The sequence below is a fragment of the Pipistrellus kuhlii genome, unplaced genomic scaffold (assembly GCF_014108245.1).
Source record: "Pipistrellus kuhlii isolate mPipKuh1 unplaced genomic scaffold, mPipKuh1.p scaffold_m20_p_12, whole genome shotgun sequence".
Lineage (NCBI taxonomy): Eukaryota > Metazoa > Chordata > Mammalia > Chiroptera > Vespertilionidae > Pipistrellus > Pipistrellus kuhlii.
The window spans coordinates 46,009,222-46,029,375 of NW_023425427.1; the positions used below are offsets into that span (position 1 = coordinate 46,009,222).

Genomic DNA, 20,154 nt, shown 5'->3' on the forward strand with positions numbered 1-20,154 from the left:
AGGAGGTCACAGTTCGACTCCCAGTCGGGGCATATGCCCGGGTTGTGGGCTCCATCCCCAGTGGGGGGTGTTCAGAAAGCAGCCAATCAATGATATTCTCTCTCTCTTCTCTCTCTCTCTCTCTCTCTCTCTCTCTCTCTCTCTCTCTCTCTCTCTCTCTCTCTCTCTCTCTCTCCTTTCTTCTTTGAAATCAATAAACAATATATATTTATAAAAGACTACAAATAAACTGAACTGAGATTTAAGCTGCCACCCAAGACAGAGTTTGCATTTTCACTCAGTCCAATCAAGTCACCGCCTATCTGCTCTAAAAAGAAGAAAAAAACATCTTCAGAAGGGAATATAGAAAAATCTAGTCTCCACTGTATGACATTAACAATGTACAGGATCAATCCAAAACTACCTGGCATACATACAAATGTGACCCACTTTCAAGGAAGAAAAAGATAAATCATGAGGACCAACCAACCCAAGCAGACCCAGATGTTAGGACCAAAGCAGCTATTTAACGATGCTCAATTACAAAAGGCAAAAATGAGGTCATAATGAATTAAAAGGAAACCACAGAAGGCAAGCAGTAACGAAATAAAAAGAACCAAATGTATACCCTAAAACTGAAAAATACAGTATCTGAAATAAAACATCCGCTGGATGGGCTTAACATTAGAATGGAGGTGGAGGAAAGATTCCGTAAACTTGAGAACAGATGAATAGAAACTATCCATGCTAAAGAACAAAGGGAAAAGAGATTGTGGGGGGAGGGATGAACAGGGACAGAAAAAAATAAATACTTGAAGAAATAATGGGCAAATTGTCCCCAAATTTAATCAAAGACACACAGCATCAAAGGGTGTGAAATTGCTCTGGCAAGTCTAGTGCTGAGACCTAATTCTGCATGTCTTCATTAATTCTCAGGCCAGTGTACAGAGGGGGGTAAGTATGTCCCTTGGGGCACAGGTCTGAGTAGAAAGCCAAGTATGCATTTGAACAGAAAATGTGTAAAATTCCATGGGTGGGGAAGGACTCAAGCCTACTAGCAACTTTCTTGCTTCTTTCCTGGCTTTTGAAGAGGGTACCAAACGCCCTTTTTCTTTTTAGCTCTTGCCTCCCTGCCTCTCCTCAGTTTACCCAACGTCTTGTCAATAAAGGAAGACAGGAGCACCGCCAACTTCCTGCCCTCCGCCCTGCAGCCAAACCCACCAAGTCTGAACCGGCAATCTCCCCACACACATGTGCATCTGCAATTCTCCCTTACCGTGGTCTCCCTTTAGGAGAAAGGTCTCACACCATCTTAAGGACTCACTTCTTTCCTATGACGTTATCCACTTCACCCCTCTTAAAGGATCCGGCTTACCTAACAGAAATCATGTCACAAAATGGGGCCCGGGTGTGTTTTACAGAATGACACGCCTCGGGGGAAATGAGGTTTGAAGTATAAACTTCTTCTTCATAAACTGGTCAGAGGCTGGTCCTTTGTGGGAGAATTACCAAGGGCTGTGAGAAAGCATCATAGGAAGGGGGGAGGGGGGACTGGAAATCACAGACCCTCTCCTTACGGCACCTGCGGTAAATCCTTGAGATTTACAGTCAGCAAGAGTTGTGTGCAGCTGTGCTCACGCCTCATGCTGGGATGATAACCTTTCCAGAAACCAGGTGTTTTTTGTGTCTGGGCTTAATCACCAAACCCAGCCAAGCCCTGGGTCACATGATTTTATTATGCAGCAGGTGGCAGCCCCACGGCCAATCTGGGAAACCAAGCCAGGTCAGTCTTCAGACAGCGACGTGGGTGGGACATTCTGGTAATAAGGGTTCCAAGGGCAGAGGGATGATAATCCATGCAGACACCGGGGTGTGCAGATACAGGGCTGACCCATCCCATCCCCCAGAGGTCTCTTGGAGAAGGGGGGACATCCAGAACACAGTTTCTCTGCATTCCTTGACAGGGAATCGTTTTGTATATGTCCAGATACATGAATTAGAGTCTCTGATGAGTTTGTAAGGCTCAGAAAAGATGGTTGACAAAGTCGTGATTTCTGCTCGTTTATCTCAATAGGAACTCACTGGAACTCAAAAAAGAAAGCATCCTGATAGGGACATAGTTTTGTGGGTCTATGATCACTAGTGGCCAGCATGGAAGATGCGGGGATGAGAAATGATTATATTGATGTAAAGGAGTGAGAAGAGATGTCCTCTGCTTATTTCTCCCTTAGTTCTCTTTCTGGGGAAGAAAACAAAGGACAGGGGAGAAGCAGTTCCGCTCTTTTCCCTTCCCCTGGGAACCCTGCTCCTCCCCCTTCTTCGTTTTAAGGCCCCCAGGATCACGAACAACTTGTTTTGGAAAACCTTTCCGTTCCTGCATTCCTCCACTTGGGCCACGTCTTGACATGAATGATATTATTACTCTGGCCCTGACCAGAACAGAGGGGCCTTCTGGGTGATATGTTTATTGTTGTAAGTGACGTGAGGCGAGGGTGATTTAGGACAGGTCAGAGGGGAAGTTTTTGTTTTGCAGAGGGCCTGTGGGGCTCCATCCTGGGGCTCAGCCAGGTGACAGAGCACGGCTCCTGCCCCAGAGAGAGGGTTTATCCTCCTCTCCTACGCTTGTGGGCAACAAACAGAAATGATTCCTCAACACGTAACCCTCAGACATCCTTTTCCATATTTCCAGGACATGAAGCAGATCCCTAATATAAGATCATCTGAAGCTATGCTATCCTTTGCATTCTCAGGGAGCTCTTCATTTCCTACAAATTGGGTATAAACAGATGAGAAAACCAGTATCTAAAGCCTGCATGTGATGTCTGCAAGCCCTTTCTCAACACAGCTCTTATCCTTCACTCCCACTCACATGTCTCTTAGGAATAAGCCAAGGACTGTCCATTCGTGTTAATCAGGGTTTCTTAAAAGGAAAAGCAATGCTCCGAAAGGGCCCACAGCTCTGGTTGTGGTCTTTAGACTCCTAGAAACTAAGAATGCTGTATTTTCTTAGTAAAGTGAGGCCAAACTTTAAGGCTCGTATTGTTTAAAAAGCCATAGGCTGAAAAGCAGGTTGCATAAATTACAATTTTTTTAAGAGGGACCTGGAAACCTTGTGCTTAAACCAAATCACTTAAGAAACTGCTCTGTGTGAGAGTGACCTGATTCAAGGCAAGTGTCAGACCGGCGCTGGAGTCCCTCCCTTTGTCAAGCTGCTCCATCCAGCGGTTCCCACCAAGCTCAGGAACCCTTCACATCCTTTCTCCGGTCTCCCCTCCTGCGTCTTTTCTGCCCCAGAACCCAAACGTGGGCTTCTTAATGTACAAGACAGCAGCTTTCAGTAAGAACCCTATGCCTCCAGCCCACCATCAGAGGGTGTTCCCAGGCCCATCCTGGGGGACCCTGGGGACAGAATGAATTCGAGCTCTTCGCCTGCATCCTCTGGGGCCTTCACCACAAAAGCATGGTCCCAGGCTCAGGGAGGATTTCACCGGGTCTTGAGCACCTGGAATGCGCAGGCGCTGCGCTAGGCCATTTCCTCTCTACCTCGAGGCAATCCTGCTGCCACGAGGGGTGGCACAGGCAGTGAGCATGTCCATCTGTCAGGCCTCCTCTGAGACTGATCTACACCCAGCTGCACTCAGATGTTTCTACTCCTCGGGGTCGCCGGCCGCAAGGTACCACCTGGCAGTAACTGAGGGGCTGAGGGCAGATTCTGCTCGAGGCCTGCAGCCTGTAGAACAATCCTGAGGCTGATCCTCTCCCCACAACCTCTCAATACAGACACCTCTGCAACCCAGATACACTGAGCCCAGGGGTTCAGTCTCTGCAGGGCGCTGGAGCTAAGAATCAGAGTTTATTAGGCAAGAGTCATTTAAAAGGAAAGATTCCTCCTTGAAGAACATTCAAGGGGGGGAGGGGGGCCAATTCAAAGTCTGTAGCGTAATTTCAAAGAAGCCCACTCTTCCTCTGTGATCAAGTTCTCCTTCACCACAACCAACATCACATCACCATCCACCTAAGCCAGGGGCTGGCAAACTCATTAATCAACAGAGCCAAATATCAACAGTACAACGATTGAAATTTCTTTTGAGAGCCAAATTTTTTAAATTTAAACTTCTTCTAATGCCACTTCTCCAAAATAGATTCGCCCAAGGCCATGGTATTTTGTAGAAGAGCCACACTCAACGGGCCAAAGAGCTGCATGTGGCTCTCGAGCCGCAGTTTGCCGACCACAGACCTAAGCTGACCCGGAGCTTAGCTGCCAAAGCCCAAAACCCCTTTTACAGCAGCTGCCCCCTCTTTCCATCCCTTTATTATTTTACTTAACCTCCAACCCTTTTTATGTAGATCAATTTAGTCTTTCCCCTCCCCCGTTTCCCTGCTCTCAACATGAGAATCCTTTCTCTTTAAGAGGAGATTGGGGAAAACTGAACAGATTAACCCATGCAGGATTTTCAGAAACACAGCAAATTAACATTAAGACAGTAATAGCATATGTCAATAGTGCACATTAATGCAGTATTGAACATTATTACATTACATTATTACATCAATTGTACATTAGTCTCACACATTACCCCATTAATTATATGTTCACACATGCATACCACTGCCCTCACCTCGATGTGCTCAGGCCTTCCATTGGCACGGCCCCTTTCTGGTACTCCATCCTGGGCTTGAAGGACTCTCTGGGCAGGTATGAGTGATAGATAGGGTAGTTCTCGGCGTATTCGGAGAAAAGACATGGTTTCTCTGTTTTATCATAAATCTTGGTAGGGAGATGTGGACAATGATGCCGCCTATAAAAACACATGAAATTAGGGTGGTTACCTTCTTGAGAAGATCATATCCAGTTTAGTAATGCTACCTTCTCAAAATGTGACCCAGACTATGAATCCATGACTGCTATCTTTGAAGACAGAAATTTAACCCTTTTTTTTCTACTGAACTATGTAAAGACGCCAAATTTTTTTAATGATCTGTAATTGCAATTGGTTAATTGTCAAAATTCCTTGGATCATAAAGTTACACATAAGCACCCGGCCAGTGTAGCTCAGTGGTGAGCATCGACCTATGAACTAGGAGGTCACGGTTCAATTCCTGCTCAGGGCACATGCCATGTTGCAGGTTTGATACCTACTATGGGCATGCAGAAGGCAGCCTACCAATGATTCTCTCTCATCATTGATGTTTCTCTCTCTCTTCCTCTCCCTTCCTTTCTGAAATCAATAAAAACACATTACACACAAGCATGGCTGATGTTCAGCTGTTATATCTACCCTATTGCTTGTTCAAATACTTCTCTGCATTAATAGTTAAATGGTTGTGGCCCCTGAGTCCTCTGAGTACCAACTCGACTGGCCCAGGCCCTTCCCTGAGGCCTCCCAATCACCCAGCAATTAGGGCTCAACATCTGACCTAACAGGGTACTCCAAGTCTGTGCTCTGGGGTCAGGCTACTGTCTTTCCTCAGTGGTTCCTGGGACAATTCTGAATGTCATTTTTGCACACAAGTGGTATACTAAATGCCATTGACTCCGTGAAACCATATTCTCATTTTACATCTGGCCTTTATTCTGAAAGGTCTCACCTCAATTGCTGCATCTTTAGAAAGACTTCTGCTGATCATTTATTTCTAAAATACACCCGCTCCCCTCTCTCTCTGTTTCTCTCACCACACCATATGCCCTTCTCATTACTTACCGTTACCTGTAGTTGGCATTGTCTATCTCATCTATCAAGTTCACGACCTTCTCTGTCTTGTTCACTGCTACATCCCTAGTACCTCATATCCTGCCTGGCACACAGTAGGCACTCAATAAAAATTTATTGAATGAATGACTGAGTATATAAATGAATTAAATAAACTCTATGTCTCATTATGCAGGTGATAAATAATAATTTGCCATTATATTTTATAGTGAGCTTTTCATTTTACATGTTAGTAATAAATGAACCCTATTATTCTACTAATTGCTGGACAATAGGCAACTATTTTGAGCTCTCAAAAACTAAGGAGTGTATCAATTATTTGTGTGCCCATATACAATCCTTACAAACCAGTGGGGCACCTCTAGTCATCAAACACTAGCACATTGACAAAACTCCATGAGTGATTACCAACTTGGTTATATGAAGGAATGGCATGGAATTATTGTAAAATTTTTACACTGAACTGATTTTAATTACAGAAATTAAAACACACAGCACTCTGGTGCCATGCATAGGGAAGGAGAGAAAGAAAAGAAAAGAAAAGAAAAGAAAAGAAAAGAAGAGAAGAGAAGAGAAGAGAGAGAGAAGAAGAGAAGAGAAGGAAGATAAGAGAACCGAGAAAAGAGAAAAGAGAACAGAAAAGAAAAGTAAAACGAGAAAGAACGAATACATCAAGAAGCACGATATAGAGAGAGAGAGATAGAGAGAGAGAGAGAGAGAGAGAGAGAATTCATCACCCTCTACTCTAAAGCTATTTTCAAGGCAACAGTTAGTTAATAAGTTGAACCATCTATGTAAATGTTTCTGCCAGAACATTTGTTGTTACTGTGTACCTCTCGTCAACTCTTCAACCCCCAAAAGAAAACAATCGACACCTGTATTGTTCACATGAATACAACTGCATATAAACAAGTTCCTTTACAGATATCTCTATTTTCATTTATAGTTATCTATCTTGAAAAGCCATAAGACATAAACTTGTCACATTTATGTTTTACCTTTGTGACCATAAAAGTAAATTCATGACAAATATTTTAGGTTTTTCTAATTATTTACTAAGAAATATTTCATAAATATTTTGTCCTTATAGTATCAATATCTAAATTTCACAGCATTAAATACGCTCAATAATTTTTTTTCCTTTCTCAAAACGCACATTGTTGGCATTTAATATTCAAAGATTAACATGTATTTATATCATATATATTTAATAAAGTAGCTCCTAATTATAGGGACATAAGTTGAGTGCTTTAACTTTTCTGTCCACTTGAGATAACTTTTTGTTTCACAGTAAACAAATAACCATCTCCTATATGATAAAAAAAAAAAAAAAACATTAGCTACTATTACCATTGCTGTGCTCACAATCAATCCAATTATCTGAGATCTCAATCCAAGCCAATTAGTGTCCTATTATTTTAGGATTCCTACAAACCTCAAATAAAAAGGCAAGAATTGTGTTGACTACCAGAAATATCTCTGCAGATATATTTTATTCACCCACACTCTGACAGAAAAGTCAAGATTTTATTAAGGATAAAAGATTCAGGCACTTGCAATGAAACAGACTCTACAGACCTAGCAATATTTTTCTTCTCCAGTGCCTTTGTTTTTTAAATCAGTAAAAACTTTGCTTTTATATAATAACCCCTTTTCTATATTGTTACTTTTTAAAACTGTAATATACTGTAAAGGCTTATTCCAACAGAAAAATAAATTTAATGGCAAAATACTACATTGTGATTGGTATCATGAGAGGGGATTTTAGTATAGAGAACGTTTGCATCCAGACATTGATGTTCCATTAAATGGAATTACGTCTAATATATATTTATAGGGCAGATTTTATTCATTTAACTTGTTGCTAGTTAACTAAAACCTTGTCTTACTTTGAAATATCAAAACTCCTATTTCAAAGTAAATATGTCATTGCCTGAGTTCGCTCAAGGGGTCACCTCCTTTCCTTACCTGTATACACACACACACCCTAAAGATCCCTCTCAAGCCACCAAACACCATGGCATCTCCTTGTTGGTCTTTATCCAGAAGTTGCTCAAGAATAAATACCAAGTCTGACATCTGTGTTCTGGAGGTTAGCCCAATGCCTGACATATTTATTTAACAGACAGATGAACAGTTGGGTAGTGTACAGGAATACAAACTACTGAAAGAAAGATATTTACGAAGAAAATTAGTCGTTCTAACATTAATAGAGCAAAAAGGGGAAAGGTTGATTCTCGGTTTCTATGGACCTAGATAGCATCGAAGGGAAGTCTATGGAACCACCATACTTGGGGTATTTAAAAGTAGTCATAACAGTCATGAACCGAAGAAATGAGACCTCTCCAGCTCTCTGACACGTGTATCATTTTAGGAGCTGCTTTGGCCACCTTACTCAGGACACTGATACAAACCTAGATGGGCCGATGGGCAACAAAGGAGAAGAGGAGAAGGTGCTTTAATCTCTCAGAACTCTCTCAAGTCTTTCCACTCCAGGATACAGAACCAGAAGTAAAAGGAAATCATCTTGATGTTTTCTGATATATGGTAATAGAAGTAGCAGAGACTTTTTAATGGAACCCAGAAAAGTAAGAGTAGTTGACTCCAAACTAGAATCACAGAATTTTAAAACTAAGGATCCAGAAGAATATTTGACCTGATGTCCCCACTATGCATATCAAAAGTCTGAAGCTCAGAGGACAATGGAACAGAACACAGAAATCAACCCAAGCCAATATGCTCAATTAATATTTCACAAAGGAAGCTAGAGCAAACAGTAGAGTCAAGACAGTCTCTTCAATAAATGGTGCTGGGAAAATTGGACAGATAAATGCTAAAAAATGAAACTAGAACACTTAACTTGCCCCAGACACAAAAATAATTTCTAAATGGATAAGACTTAAATGTAAATCATGAAACCATAAAAAATCCTAGAAGAAACCATTGGCAGCAAAATCTTAGACATCTCTCATAGCAATATGTTTGCTGACACATCTAGGGCAAGGGGAACAAAGGAAAAAATAAATAAGACTACATCAAAATAAACAGCTTCTGCACAGCAAAAGAAACCATCAACAAAATGAAAAGAGATCTCACTGTATGGGGATACGTCTAATAAGGGGTTAATTACCAAAATATATAAAATATGCATAAGACTTAACAAGAGGAATACAAACAACCCAATTAAAAAATGGGAAAAGGTCCTAAATAGACACTTCTCCAAAGAGGACATACAGATGGCCAAGAGACATATGAAAAAATACTCAGTCACTAATCATCAGAGATACAAAATTAAAACTACAATGAGGTATCACTTCATACTTGCCAGAATGACTACTATCTACAAATGGCAAGTGCTGGAGAGGATGTGGAGAAAAGGGAATCCTAGTACACTGCTGGTGGGAATCAGACTGGGACAGCCACTATGGAAAACAGCATGGAGTTTCCGCAAATAATTAAAAATGGAACTGCCATCTGACCCACTGACCCAATTCATGGAATATAACCTAAGAATGCTGAAACACCAATAGGAAAGAATATATGCACTCTGTGTTCATTGCAGTGCTGTTTATAAGTGCCCATCAGTAGATCAGTGATTAAAAAAAAAAAATGTGGTACATTTACACAATGGAATAATATGCAACTGTCAGAAAATAAAGATCTCTTACCCTTTGATACAGCATGGAGGGATTTAGGATTATGGTAAGCAAAATAAGCCAGTCAGAGAAAGACAAGTATCACATGATCTCATTTATATGTGAAATCTAAATGAACAAAATAAACTGATGAACAAAATAGATCCAGAGACATTAAAGCATGCAACAGACTGATGAATATCAGAAGGAAGGGGGTGGGAAACAGAAAGAGATTAACCAAAGAATGTGTATGCACATATGCATAACCCATGGACAGACAATAGTGTAGCAACAGTGAAGGCCTTGGGAGGGGACAGGAGAAGAGGGGGTCAATGGGGGTGGAGGGGGAAGAAGTAGTACATCGGTAATATTTTCAACAATAAAGATAAATTTAAAAATAAAAGCTGGATGTGAGGGGAAAATAGGCTAGGTTTATTGACAAATTACATCACATGGGCTAAGATTTTTATACATTATCCAATCTACACCTACAGCAATCTTGTGAAGGAAGCACCATTATTATTCCACTTACAAACATGTAAACTGAGGTTTAGGAGAGGTTATCTCATTCAAGATCACATAGCCAGAGGATGACAAAATCAGGACTAGCATCTCAGATCTTTTGCCAGATCCCAAAACCTGTGCTCCTTATCATGGCCATACACTGTGTGGCTTGATGGGATGCCAGCCTGCACCGTACACCTCTGTTCCTGGCTACTTTATAAACCTAATGGCCATCAACAAATTGGCAGTTCTTAAGCCTGAGTCTTCCCATCCCCCTGGGTACACTCAGAGTCTTCCAGGGCAGGGTACAGACCCACAAATATAAACAACTCCAAAAACTCTTTAAAATTCTCATCTTTCCACAGAACTTTGTTCACTGTCTAAACAAAGGAGTATCAGTAGATAAATTAATAACAGCAATAAACAGGAAAACAAAGAAAATGGAGTGCTGAATGCAGAAGAACCCTAGAGATCAGCCGGCCCTACAGCTTCATCACACAGATGTGGACACTGAGAGCAAGAGATGTGAGTTACTGCTCAAAGACACGCAGCTGGTCAGCAGCAGCATTCACCCCAGGTCCCCTCTCACCTCCCATTAACAATCCAATTTAATACTCAAAGTTCAAAATCTTAAAGGATTTGCAGCCTGCTTTTCCTTTCCTTTCAGTAGTTGGAAATCTGTGACACTTAGAACAAGAAAATGCATTCTTGGTCTAGAAAAGGGGAAGGTGCCAAGGATTACCAAACTAAAGTCTTAAAGGTCATCATTTAAGCCAATCGCTTAAAACCTTTCCAGGGTGTCTGGAGATCCTACAGGCATGGGAGGACCCATGTCTCAGGAATGGCTTTCTTCCCTTACAGCTCACAAAGTCAAGCCAATTAGCCTCTGGGGGTGGGTAAAAGCCAATGCTTTTCCTGAAGTGTGTTGTTCTCACATATTTATAATATACCCAAGAGGCAAAAGGACGAGTGAAAATGCTTTCTATTAACTGCAAATCAAGACCTTTGGCGGGGGGAGGGGGGGGATATATATATATATATATATATATATGTATGTATATGTATATGTATGTATGTATGTATGTATGTATTCAATATATGTATGTATATGTATGTATGTATATGTATATGTATGTATATTAATGCCAATCTTGAGACAAAACAACTCAAGTTTTCTACCTATCCTATGTAGATCTTTTTAAAAAAAAAATCAGACAGCAAGAAATCTGAATAACTCAAATTTATACTCTGCCCCTGGTGCTAGGGAACTGAGCAGGGATTACAAACTAGAACTTTTGGTGGTTACTAATCCTTCAGGGGACCTGATCCTGGGTAACAGAAAGCTGGGCCAAATCTTTAAATATGCGAGGAGAAGCAGCAATCTAAAGGAATATCAGGTACTAATATGACAAATAAATATCGTATGCAACTGATGTACCAGTTAGCAGTGGCTGCTTGGGTTGAGGGGTCCACATTGAAGAACTTCATAAGAAAAACCATCTAGATTGATTAGCCATGTCTGTCAAGGTGCCAGATTAGAGAAATGGGGGTGGGTGATAAATATATGAATTTTTAAATCAACAAAATGGAAGCAAAGGAATCCTGGTAAAAAATGCCAACACAATATTGAAAATGGCAATTTGCAGGAATCACACATTTGGAAAACATTTAGAATAACACAGAACCATAAAAATATGAATAAAGTTGCTGAGTAGAGAAAGGAAAAACCTTGAAGAACATCATATTTAGGAAGGAAGACAAAGAAGTTTGGGGAGGCAGGGGGGAGGGCTAACAACTAGAAGAAAATTCCATGACAGAGAGGTCAAAGAAATGAGTTTAAGTTAAACAGTTAAAAGCCACAGAAAAATAAAAAGAAGATAATGTCTCATTTGGTGACAAGAAAGCAGGATCAGTCGTGGCTGGGCCGGAACCAGGGGTGGAAGCTGCTGAAGAAATGGAGGAAGAGAGAAAGAGACTGCCATGCTGAAAATCCGGTGGCGAAGCAACAAGAAAAGTCAAGCAGGCGCTCATAAAGTTATTCAGGGAGTAATTACAATTATGTGACTATCATTATGGGGTAGTAGGTAAAAGAAATGAAATCAGATCCTCTTTGTGCGTAGAAAAACTGATTGTCAGATAAGGATTCTTTGATGAGCAAAAATAACTGATGGTGCCAGAGCCTGGACTACAGAGGAGACATATTAAGGAGGGGAGATGGGTGGAGTTAGAGATCATTAGAGAGGAGAGATGGGAATCTAAGCAGCACCTGTCTGATGGCTTCAACCAGGGCATAGGGGCATCTAGAGGGAGAGAAAGCAGAAGTGCCTGGAATGGCAGCAGGCAGAGAGGTCCAAGAGATGCACAGAGGACTCCAGCGAGTGTGCTGAAGGGGCAGCGAGAAGGGAGTGTGGGCTTCCTTCCAGAGGTGGTGATGCTGTGGGAACCTCCCAGCAATGCTCAGCTCTGAGGAGAGATACTCTGGTTCCGCAGAATGAGAGGCTCAGACACTGGCAGGATGGCAGGCACCATGGAGAGCAGCTCTGTTGGGACTGGCCTCTCTCAGGCGGAGTGGGCAGGAGGGAAGCCAGCAAAGAATGGTCCTTGGAGAAACTGAGAGGCTGAAGAGCAGCAAAGAATGTTCAGGACTTTCGGAGAGACCTCTTGGAGGAAGAAGTATATCTTCTATGCAAAAATTTTTAAACGTACAATAGAAACCTCTTCAAGAAAGTACAACTGGTCAAGAAGATAGAAGGTGGGCATTTTGACAATGGCCCCACGGAAGCATCTATCTTATCTAAAAACTGCTGTTTGAAATTTTAACCCTGCTATTTGGCTTCTGTAAATGCTTGCTTGCTTGCTTAAATAATAAGGAAAATAAGACTAATCCCACTTCAGAGAGGCCATTGTACTTTCCCTGGATGAAATTATCAGTGCTGGCACCAGGCCAGGCCTTTGGTTGAGGTCTAGAGGCCCCAGCACATAGGGGCTCTTTAAGAAGTTTCAAAGGGGGCCAGAAGTACCCCATATTTGGGAGACAAAGAAGGTAAAAACGTATAAATAGGGAAAATCCCTCCATGTTGGGGCCCAGAATTTAAGAAACATTTTCCTCTGAACCCACATGTAATAAATAACCCATCTCTAAATATTTCTTGGTTCTTCTTCGGTTTTCTGTAACACCACCCGTCTTAAAGAGACACCCAGAAAGAAACATGCCAGTCACCAAGGCACCTATTTGTTCACTCTGCTCTTCCCCTATTCACACACCACATGCTTGTAACCCCTGTACATTCTGATTACCTGTAGACAGCTCTTGGATACCACTATCTCATGCATAGCACATGGTGGGCACTCAATATAAGGTTGCTGAAAGCATGCAACAACAGGGGCAAGAATCACATGTGCACATGTTCTGTCCACTGTGCCTGATCACACATTTTCAGAGTGTTTAAAAAGGAACCCAGCAGCAGCTAGACTCGTATGTGTTTACCCTTGCTGCGTGGCACTTCCTGTGCAAACACAGCCTAGAAATTGGTTTAAATAGCAAATCCTTGAATCCGATATCAAATTACATGCATACATAATTTGAGCTAGATCACAAAGCTAGATGTGAAAGCTAGAATTATAATATTTTAGAGGAAAGTACTAGAAAATATCTCTGTAATTCACGGGAAGACGAAGATTTCTTAGGCCAGAGAAAGCAATAACCATAAAAGAAGGAAGTGGCAAGTTAAACATCATCAAAGCCAAAAACTCCGGTTCAATGATACCATTAAAAAAATAAATGAGCCACACACTTAGAAACAAAATTCTAGCTAAGGACTGGTATCCAGGATATATAAAGATCACCCATAACTCAAAAGGACAAAAAAAAAAAAAAAAAAAAAAAAAAAAACTAGAATCAAAAGATTTGGACACATCACAAAAAGACATACAAATGGAGAATAACTTGTACCAAAGTGCATACCATCATGATTATGATGCAAGTTTAAATGCAAGTTTAAACCACAGTGAGAGCCACATACACACCACAATAACTAAATTTAAAAAGACTGGCAACACCTTCTGTTGGCAAAGTGGAACAACTGGCATTGTCATCCATTGTTGGCAGACACGTGAAATGGCCCAAACAAATTTGACAAAATATGTAGTATATGGCAGGTTTTACATGCTGGACTATCTCCTAGCCCAGCAATTCCGTTCCTAGGAATTTATCAAAAAATAAATGAAACCATACATGCATTTCAAAAAGAGAAGTTGAATAAGAATGATCATTGAAGCTTATTCAGATAATCCAAAACTAGCAATAGCCCAGGCATCCATCAATGGAAGAATGAACCATGGTATAAGCATTCGATGGAATACTACTTGGCGATGAGAGGAAACTACTTGCAACCACACAGGATCCGAAACACAGTATCAACAGCGTGGATGAACTCAGGAACATTTTTCTGAGCGGAAAAAAGAAGCAATATGAAAGCATGTACTTTATGGTTCTATTTATAGGAAATTCTAAAACAGAAGGAATTAATTAGTGCAAAGAAAAAAAAACAGATCTGTGTTTGCAGAGAAGGGATTGATTGGGAAGGGGTGTGCAGGAACCTTCTGGATGTTACCCTGTTTCCCCAAAAATAAGACAGTGTCTTATATTAATTTTTGCCCCCAAAGATGCGCTAGGTCTTATTTTCAGGGGATGTCTTATTTTTCCATGAAGAAGAATAAGGTACACATTTATTGTTAAATGAAAATAAAGGAAATTTATTACCTGTATACGGTACTGTAATACAGTAGTTGTCAACACAAACCAGACAAACTGTGAATCCTACAGTATCAAGAATTTACTCATTTATTCAATGACAATCATGTCATCATCTTCCAGAACATCATCATAACAATCCAATTCCTGAATTTCTTGGTGAATTTCTTGTGACTCCATTTCTTTCAGAATCAGTGGATCAAATCTCTCATATTTAGCCTGGGGGGAAGGGATTTATTTTCGGAGGGATGCCTTATATTTCACTCAGAAGGAAACCTGTAAGTAGGTCTTATTTTCGGAGGATGTCTTATTTTCGGGGAAACACGGTAGTATGGTTCTGTATCTTAATGAGATTTGGGTTACACAGGCACATGGATTTGTCAAGACTCAGCCAACACACTTTCAGATTTGTTCATTCCATTGTAAATGTACCTCAAAAGAAGAAAACGGTATCCAATATCAAACTGTTGTTAATGATATGAAGGCTGAACTATGTAGTAGGGGAGAAGTTTACTTATCTCAATGACTTACTTTGAAATATATAAAAAAGACAGATTAGGGGCAATGGTAGAATAAGTACACATATAATACCTTAATAAAAAATTGAAAAGAAGGGGGGGGGGAAAGACAGATTGAAGGGTGAATGGGTAATGGGAATGAATAGATGGAGAGATGTGCTGATGTTGATGATAGGATCCAGGCAGCAGAATCACAGCCATTCACTTTGAAATTCTTTCAACTTTGATATATGCTTGAAATTTTTCATAACAAAATGTTGGGAAGAAAAAAAAGCATGAGGAAAAATTTCTAACAATCCCTGATCATAGAAAATGTCTGTACTTTCAAAGAAGCACAATGAAGTTAGTAGGGGTGAAATGATGTCTGGAATTAATGGATGAACAAATTTGGCAAAATCTTGGTAATTATTGATACTGGGAGATGTGTTCATGGGGATTCACCACCCTATTTTCTTTTTTTCATTCTTTTTTTTGCAGATTGAATTTTTTTTTAAATTAGAGAAATGTTCAAACAAATCTGTAAGAGGTAGGACCGACACGAAACAAGCGTGTATCTGCTTAAGCAAGAGTTCCCTCCAGGCTAATACGGCTCTAGTCCAACCACCTGGGACAAAACAGGATTTTGATTTAAACTGATGATAACTACAGAGCCAACAACCAGAGGAAGCTTCTCCGCTCGCTCACATGCGGAAGTTTGTGTCAGCTGCACTGGGCTTGTTCCCACATGGCCTGCTAGCGTCCTCCAGCCAAAAATCAGCCAGCTCCCATCCTTAACTGGAGTTTTGCTCTCTTCAAGAAATCTAGTAAGTACCTTGTGAATTTCGGATGAAACCCAACAGCTGTGCTAAACAAATCTCTCCAGGGTGCACTTCCAAGCTATGCAAAAAACAACCAAAGCCCCTTTATCTTAAAGCAATAGCTGTCTTTGACCCACCCACCTCACTCAGACCCAAGACTGGGTTGCTTGCACAGCACTCAGTAATTACTTTTATCACAGCATTTATCCCACAGTATATTTTTTATGTTTTATCCCATAATACTTTTTAAATATTTTCATTGATTTCAGAGAGGAAGGGAGAAGGAGAAAGAGATAGAAACATCAAGGATGAGAGAGAATCATTGATCGGCTGCCTCCTACACACCCCACACTGGGATTCAAACCTGCAACCCGGGCATGCGCCTTCACCAGGAATCGAACCATGACCTCTGCACATGTGACACTCAACCACTGAGCCACACCGGCTGGGCTCCCATAATGTATTTTAAAAGCTTGTTTATGTGTTGCCCAAACAGGACTCTTTGGGCGGGGGTATCTTGTTCACAACTATTATAGAAGACCAGTCAGCACAGGGCCTGTCACTCCTACATGCTCACTAGGACGTTTTTGGATGGCTACACGAACAACTGGTGAAACATGGACAGTTTACAGAGCTTTCCCAGATGGTCTCGTATTATTCTTCCTGCAACCTCAAGAGCTAACTGGGGCAGGAATTATTAACTTCCCTCCAATATCCCAAAAGCGGAAGAGAGGCCTGGGGGTTCCAGACTTGCTCAGTCCCACAATCAGTGGGTAAAACCAGGACGAGCGCCAGTTCAGCTGATTGAGGATGCAGTACACCTTAGCCCATGGCCCGTGTTTATTTATAGATTCACCCAGGACTTCCAGTTCTTTCCCCAAAGCTGAAGCGAAGAGGAATTGTCTTTTATGAACTACTCTTGTCATCCTATCCAATTCCTCTGCGAGGAAAACTCAAGCGCATTGCTCAGGATAGGAGACACTTCTCTTCCCACAACCGAAGAGCATGGAGTTGGGGTGCGTGGCCTCTGACCTAGTACCTTCAAGAGCAACCAGGGCCCGATGAGCATGGATCTTACTTGGAAAGCAAGGAGAGTAAACAGTTGGATAAACGCCACCGCCCATAAAAAGCCCAGATGTCTGGCTTAATGTTTCAACATGTTAAATATATCAGATAATTAATTAAGGTAGAAAGACAACAATTATGCTATACACCATGTTCATTTCCACCAGCCAGCTGACATCAACCACTCAACATGTATTAATTTGTTTCGTTATGTCTCCCTCCACACATGCCTCGTCCCTCAGTTCACATAAATAACCAGGAAGGCTGTGTTTCCACAGCCTCCTCCAGGGAAGTAATCGGGGACTGGCTAGGATTTGCCGGGGCTGTCATCTGCATGCTCAGATTACCCCAAGCGGTAGTTCATAAAAGACAACTCCTCTTCGCTTCAGCTTTGGGGAAAGAACTGGAAGTCCTGGGTGAATCTATAAATAAACACGGGCCATGGGCTAAGGTGTACTGCATCCTCAAACCTGTCAGCGTGCTCGCCCACCGCAGCATGGGTGACAGCCTGGGTGACAGCTTGCATGGGACCGAGGGGCCAAAGAGCAGGAAGAACCCCAGGAGCAACGGCACTCCGTCTTCTTCAGCAAAGTGTCCCAGTGCCCTGACATCCCACCTCTGGGGTGCAGTCACACTTTTTATGTCCAATAAGGAGTTCCTGAAATGCCTGGGGCTGCCCGGAGCTTTGTGAATTGCTGTGAATTAATTCAGACACCTTCCCAGTGTTTCTAGAGGTCCCAGGGCCTTGAGCCCCAAAACTTGGTGCCGGGTATTTTAGCCATTTTCAATGTCAAGGTCTCTCTATGTCCACATTGAAGGGGGCCTTTCCATCTCTAAACATGGACCGGTCTCAGGCTGTGGATAATGGAGAGGAAGTGGGGTTGAATCTTCCCCAGCCCTCCTACCCAATACCACTTCCCCCCTGACTAGCCACAGAGAGGAGCACTTGGGTCCTGCACAGCAGCAAGTAGCAGCACCAGTTGTGCAGACAGAAACTCCGAGCCCAGGAGCCAATGCCTAGAACATTCTCCACCGCTCGCTCCTAAGCTACCGGTTTTACCATCATAACCTGAGCCCTATTCCCCCTGGCCCTCCGCTGCTCACTTCAGTCCCCGAAACCTTCGGAACTTCAACCCACACAAAAACTACCACAACTCATCGTCGCCATCAAAAAAGATTTTCCAATGCTAATCCGCTTTTTCTTTTTCCTCTGCCTCAAACAAGCTATTCAAAATTTGAGCCAAATCTTTAATGTCATTAAGGTAAAAGAAAAATAATTTACACAATGAGTGGAATGATTTTTAAAAAATAGCCTATTGCACTAAATGTATTCCTTCACGTACCATCAGTATTTTAAACAAGCAGTTGATTCTTAGGGGCTGATGTCACTGTTACAGGAGCCCCTCAACCCTAACCCACTCCCCCTGCAAAAAAAAAAAAAGCAGGAGGGCTGCATTTCAAGTTTAATTATTGCCACAACTGAGCAGCTGAAACAAAATTACTTCACCGGGCTGTGTGTTCATAATTCAATATATAATATCAAAGCAGTCTCTGGTTTCCTTAATAGTTTTTCTCTATTTCTCATCAGATGTTTAGCTTAAAGGGAACATTTGTACATGACCTCTTTCCAACTGTACTTTCAATATAGTCTTATCCCTAGAAACTAAAGTTTACTGATAGTAACTTTATACTCAGTGTGAAACCCACTCTTTCAATAAAATACACTATAAAATATTAAAGGCAAGGCACTCTCTTATCTCTGAACAAAATCTTGCTTTATATTGATTGCCCAATAACCACTAACAAAAAGATCCAGGTTTTGCTTCTTTATTTGACAAACACACAAAGATTTCTGGCATGAAGAACCAAGTTACAGAAAGTGGGCTTTTTTTTATGTTTTAGCTAAAATCAGAACTTGCTAAACCCCTTGGGCTTCTTAAAGAATGCAGAGGATTAAAGAGCATTTCTTACTAGACCTCCCAGATGCTGGCAAAGGCCTAGGGAATGAGGAGGTGTTAGGAGAGAACAGGCAGATATATGCACACAATGGGTGTTAACTCCATTCTTGATTTCTGGTAGAAGAGAAGCCTTCTTCAAACACACACAAAAAATGAGAGAGACCCATGAAAATCAAATTGTTGGCCCCTATCATCTTTGAAAAGTAATCCTCTTCCTTCTCTCTTCTCAAATCCCTGAAGAGACAAGCACCAGACATTTCCATTAGACTGGCCGAGAACTGTTCTCTGTGGTCCTTTGCCTTCTGTTCATAAAGGTATCAAATGTGTACACCAATAGATTTGTACTTGCAGAGCACAAATTCAAAGCAATATGAATAGTTAACAGTTATTGGGCACTGACTATGTACCAGGCACGTAACTTTTTATGTGTATTATCTCACTCAGCCTGCACAATAACCAGAGGCATACGGAAATCTCAAAACCTAAGGTTGTCAGTCACACTGTAGAAAGACTGGGGCTGCAAAGGACTGTCAGGGAACCAACCTCAGCTGCAAAAGTCTCACACGGGCATTCATGAAGGAGTGGACAGGGGTCTTAGTCTCTGAATCTCTAAGCCTGGGATATTGTCAAGAGTAGGAATCCTCCAGCTTGGACCAAATTCCATCTCTTTCCTCATGCTCTTCCCTTTGCTCCTCCACCACCTCCTTCTCTCCTCTGGGTGCCTACACTAATCCTCCAGTCCTTCAGAACCTAAGGCAGAAGTCACATTCAACCCATAAGCCACTCAAGGAGGCTAAGTTCATTGATAGACCACAGCATCAACAGCGCCAGGTCCTGGGGATCCTACTCTCTGCAACCGGACAAAGGAAAAATGAAAACCACTTCCCATAAGCCCTCTTGCTGACTGGAATCAGGTCATAAAGCCACCCCCAGCTGCAAGGGGAACTTCAAAGTCAGGGTCTGACAGTTTCAAGTCACCACAGTGGACAATAGGCAAGAAAGATGGGTTTGGCCCAGCCAATGTAGCTCAGTGGTTGAGTGTCAACCTAGGAACCAGGTCTCGGCTCAGTTCCCAATCAGGGCACATACCCGGGTTTCAGGCTTAATCCCCAGTAGGGGGCATGTAGGAGACAACCAATCAATGATTCTCTCGTTGATGTTTCTTTCTCTCCTCCTTTCCTCTCTCTGAAATCAATAAAAACATTTTTAAAAGAAGCTGCATTTTATTGGCTTT

At 41.7% G+C, this 20,154-nt stretch overlaps 1 protein-coding gene across 1 annotated transcript in view; it reads right to left on the reverse strand.

Moving 5' to 3' along the window:
• Positions 1-20,154, reverse strand: part of SAXO1 (stabilizer of axonemal microtubules 1) — an 82,685-nt gene that overhangs the window by 13,785 nt on the left and 48,746 nt on the right. Inside the window, exon 2 of the mRNA XM_036434287.2 lies at positions 4,599-4,778. Coding sequence (XP_036290180.2) covers positions 4,599-4,778 — 180 coding nt within the window. The remainder of the gene's footprint in view (positions 1-4,598; positions 4,779-20,154) is intronic.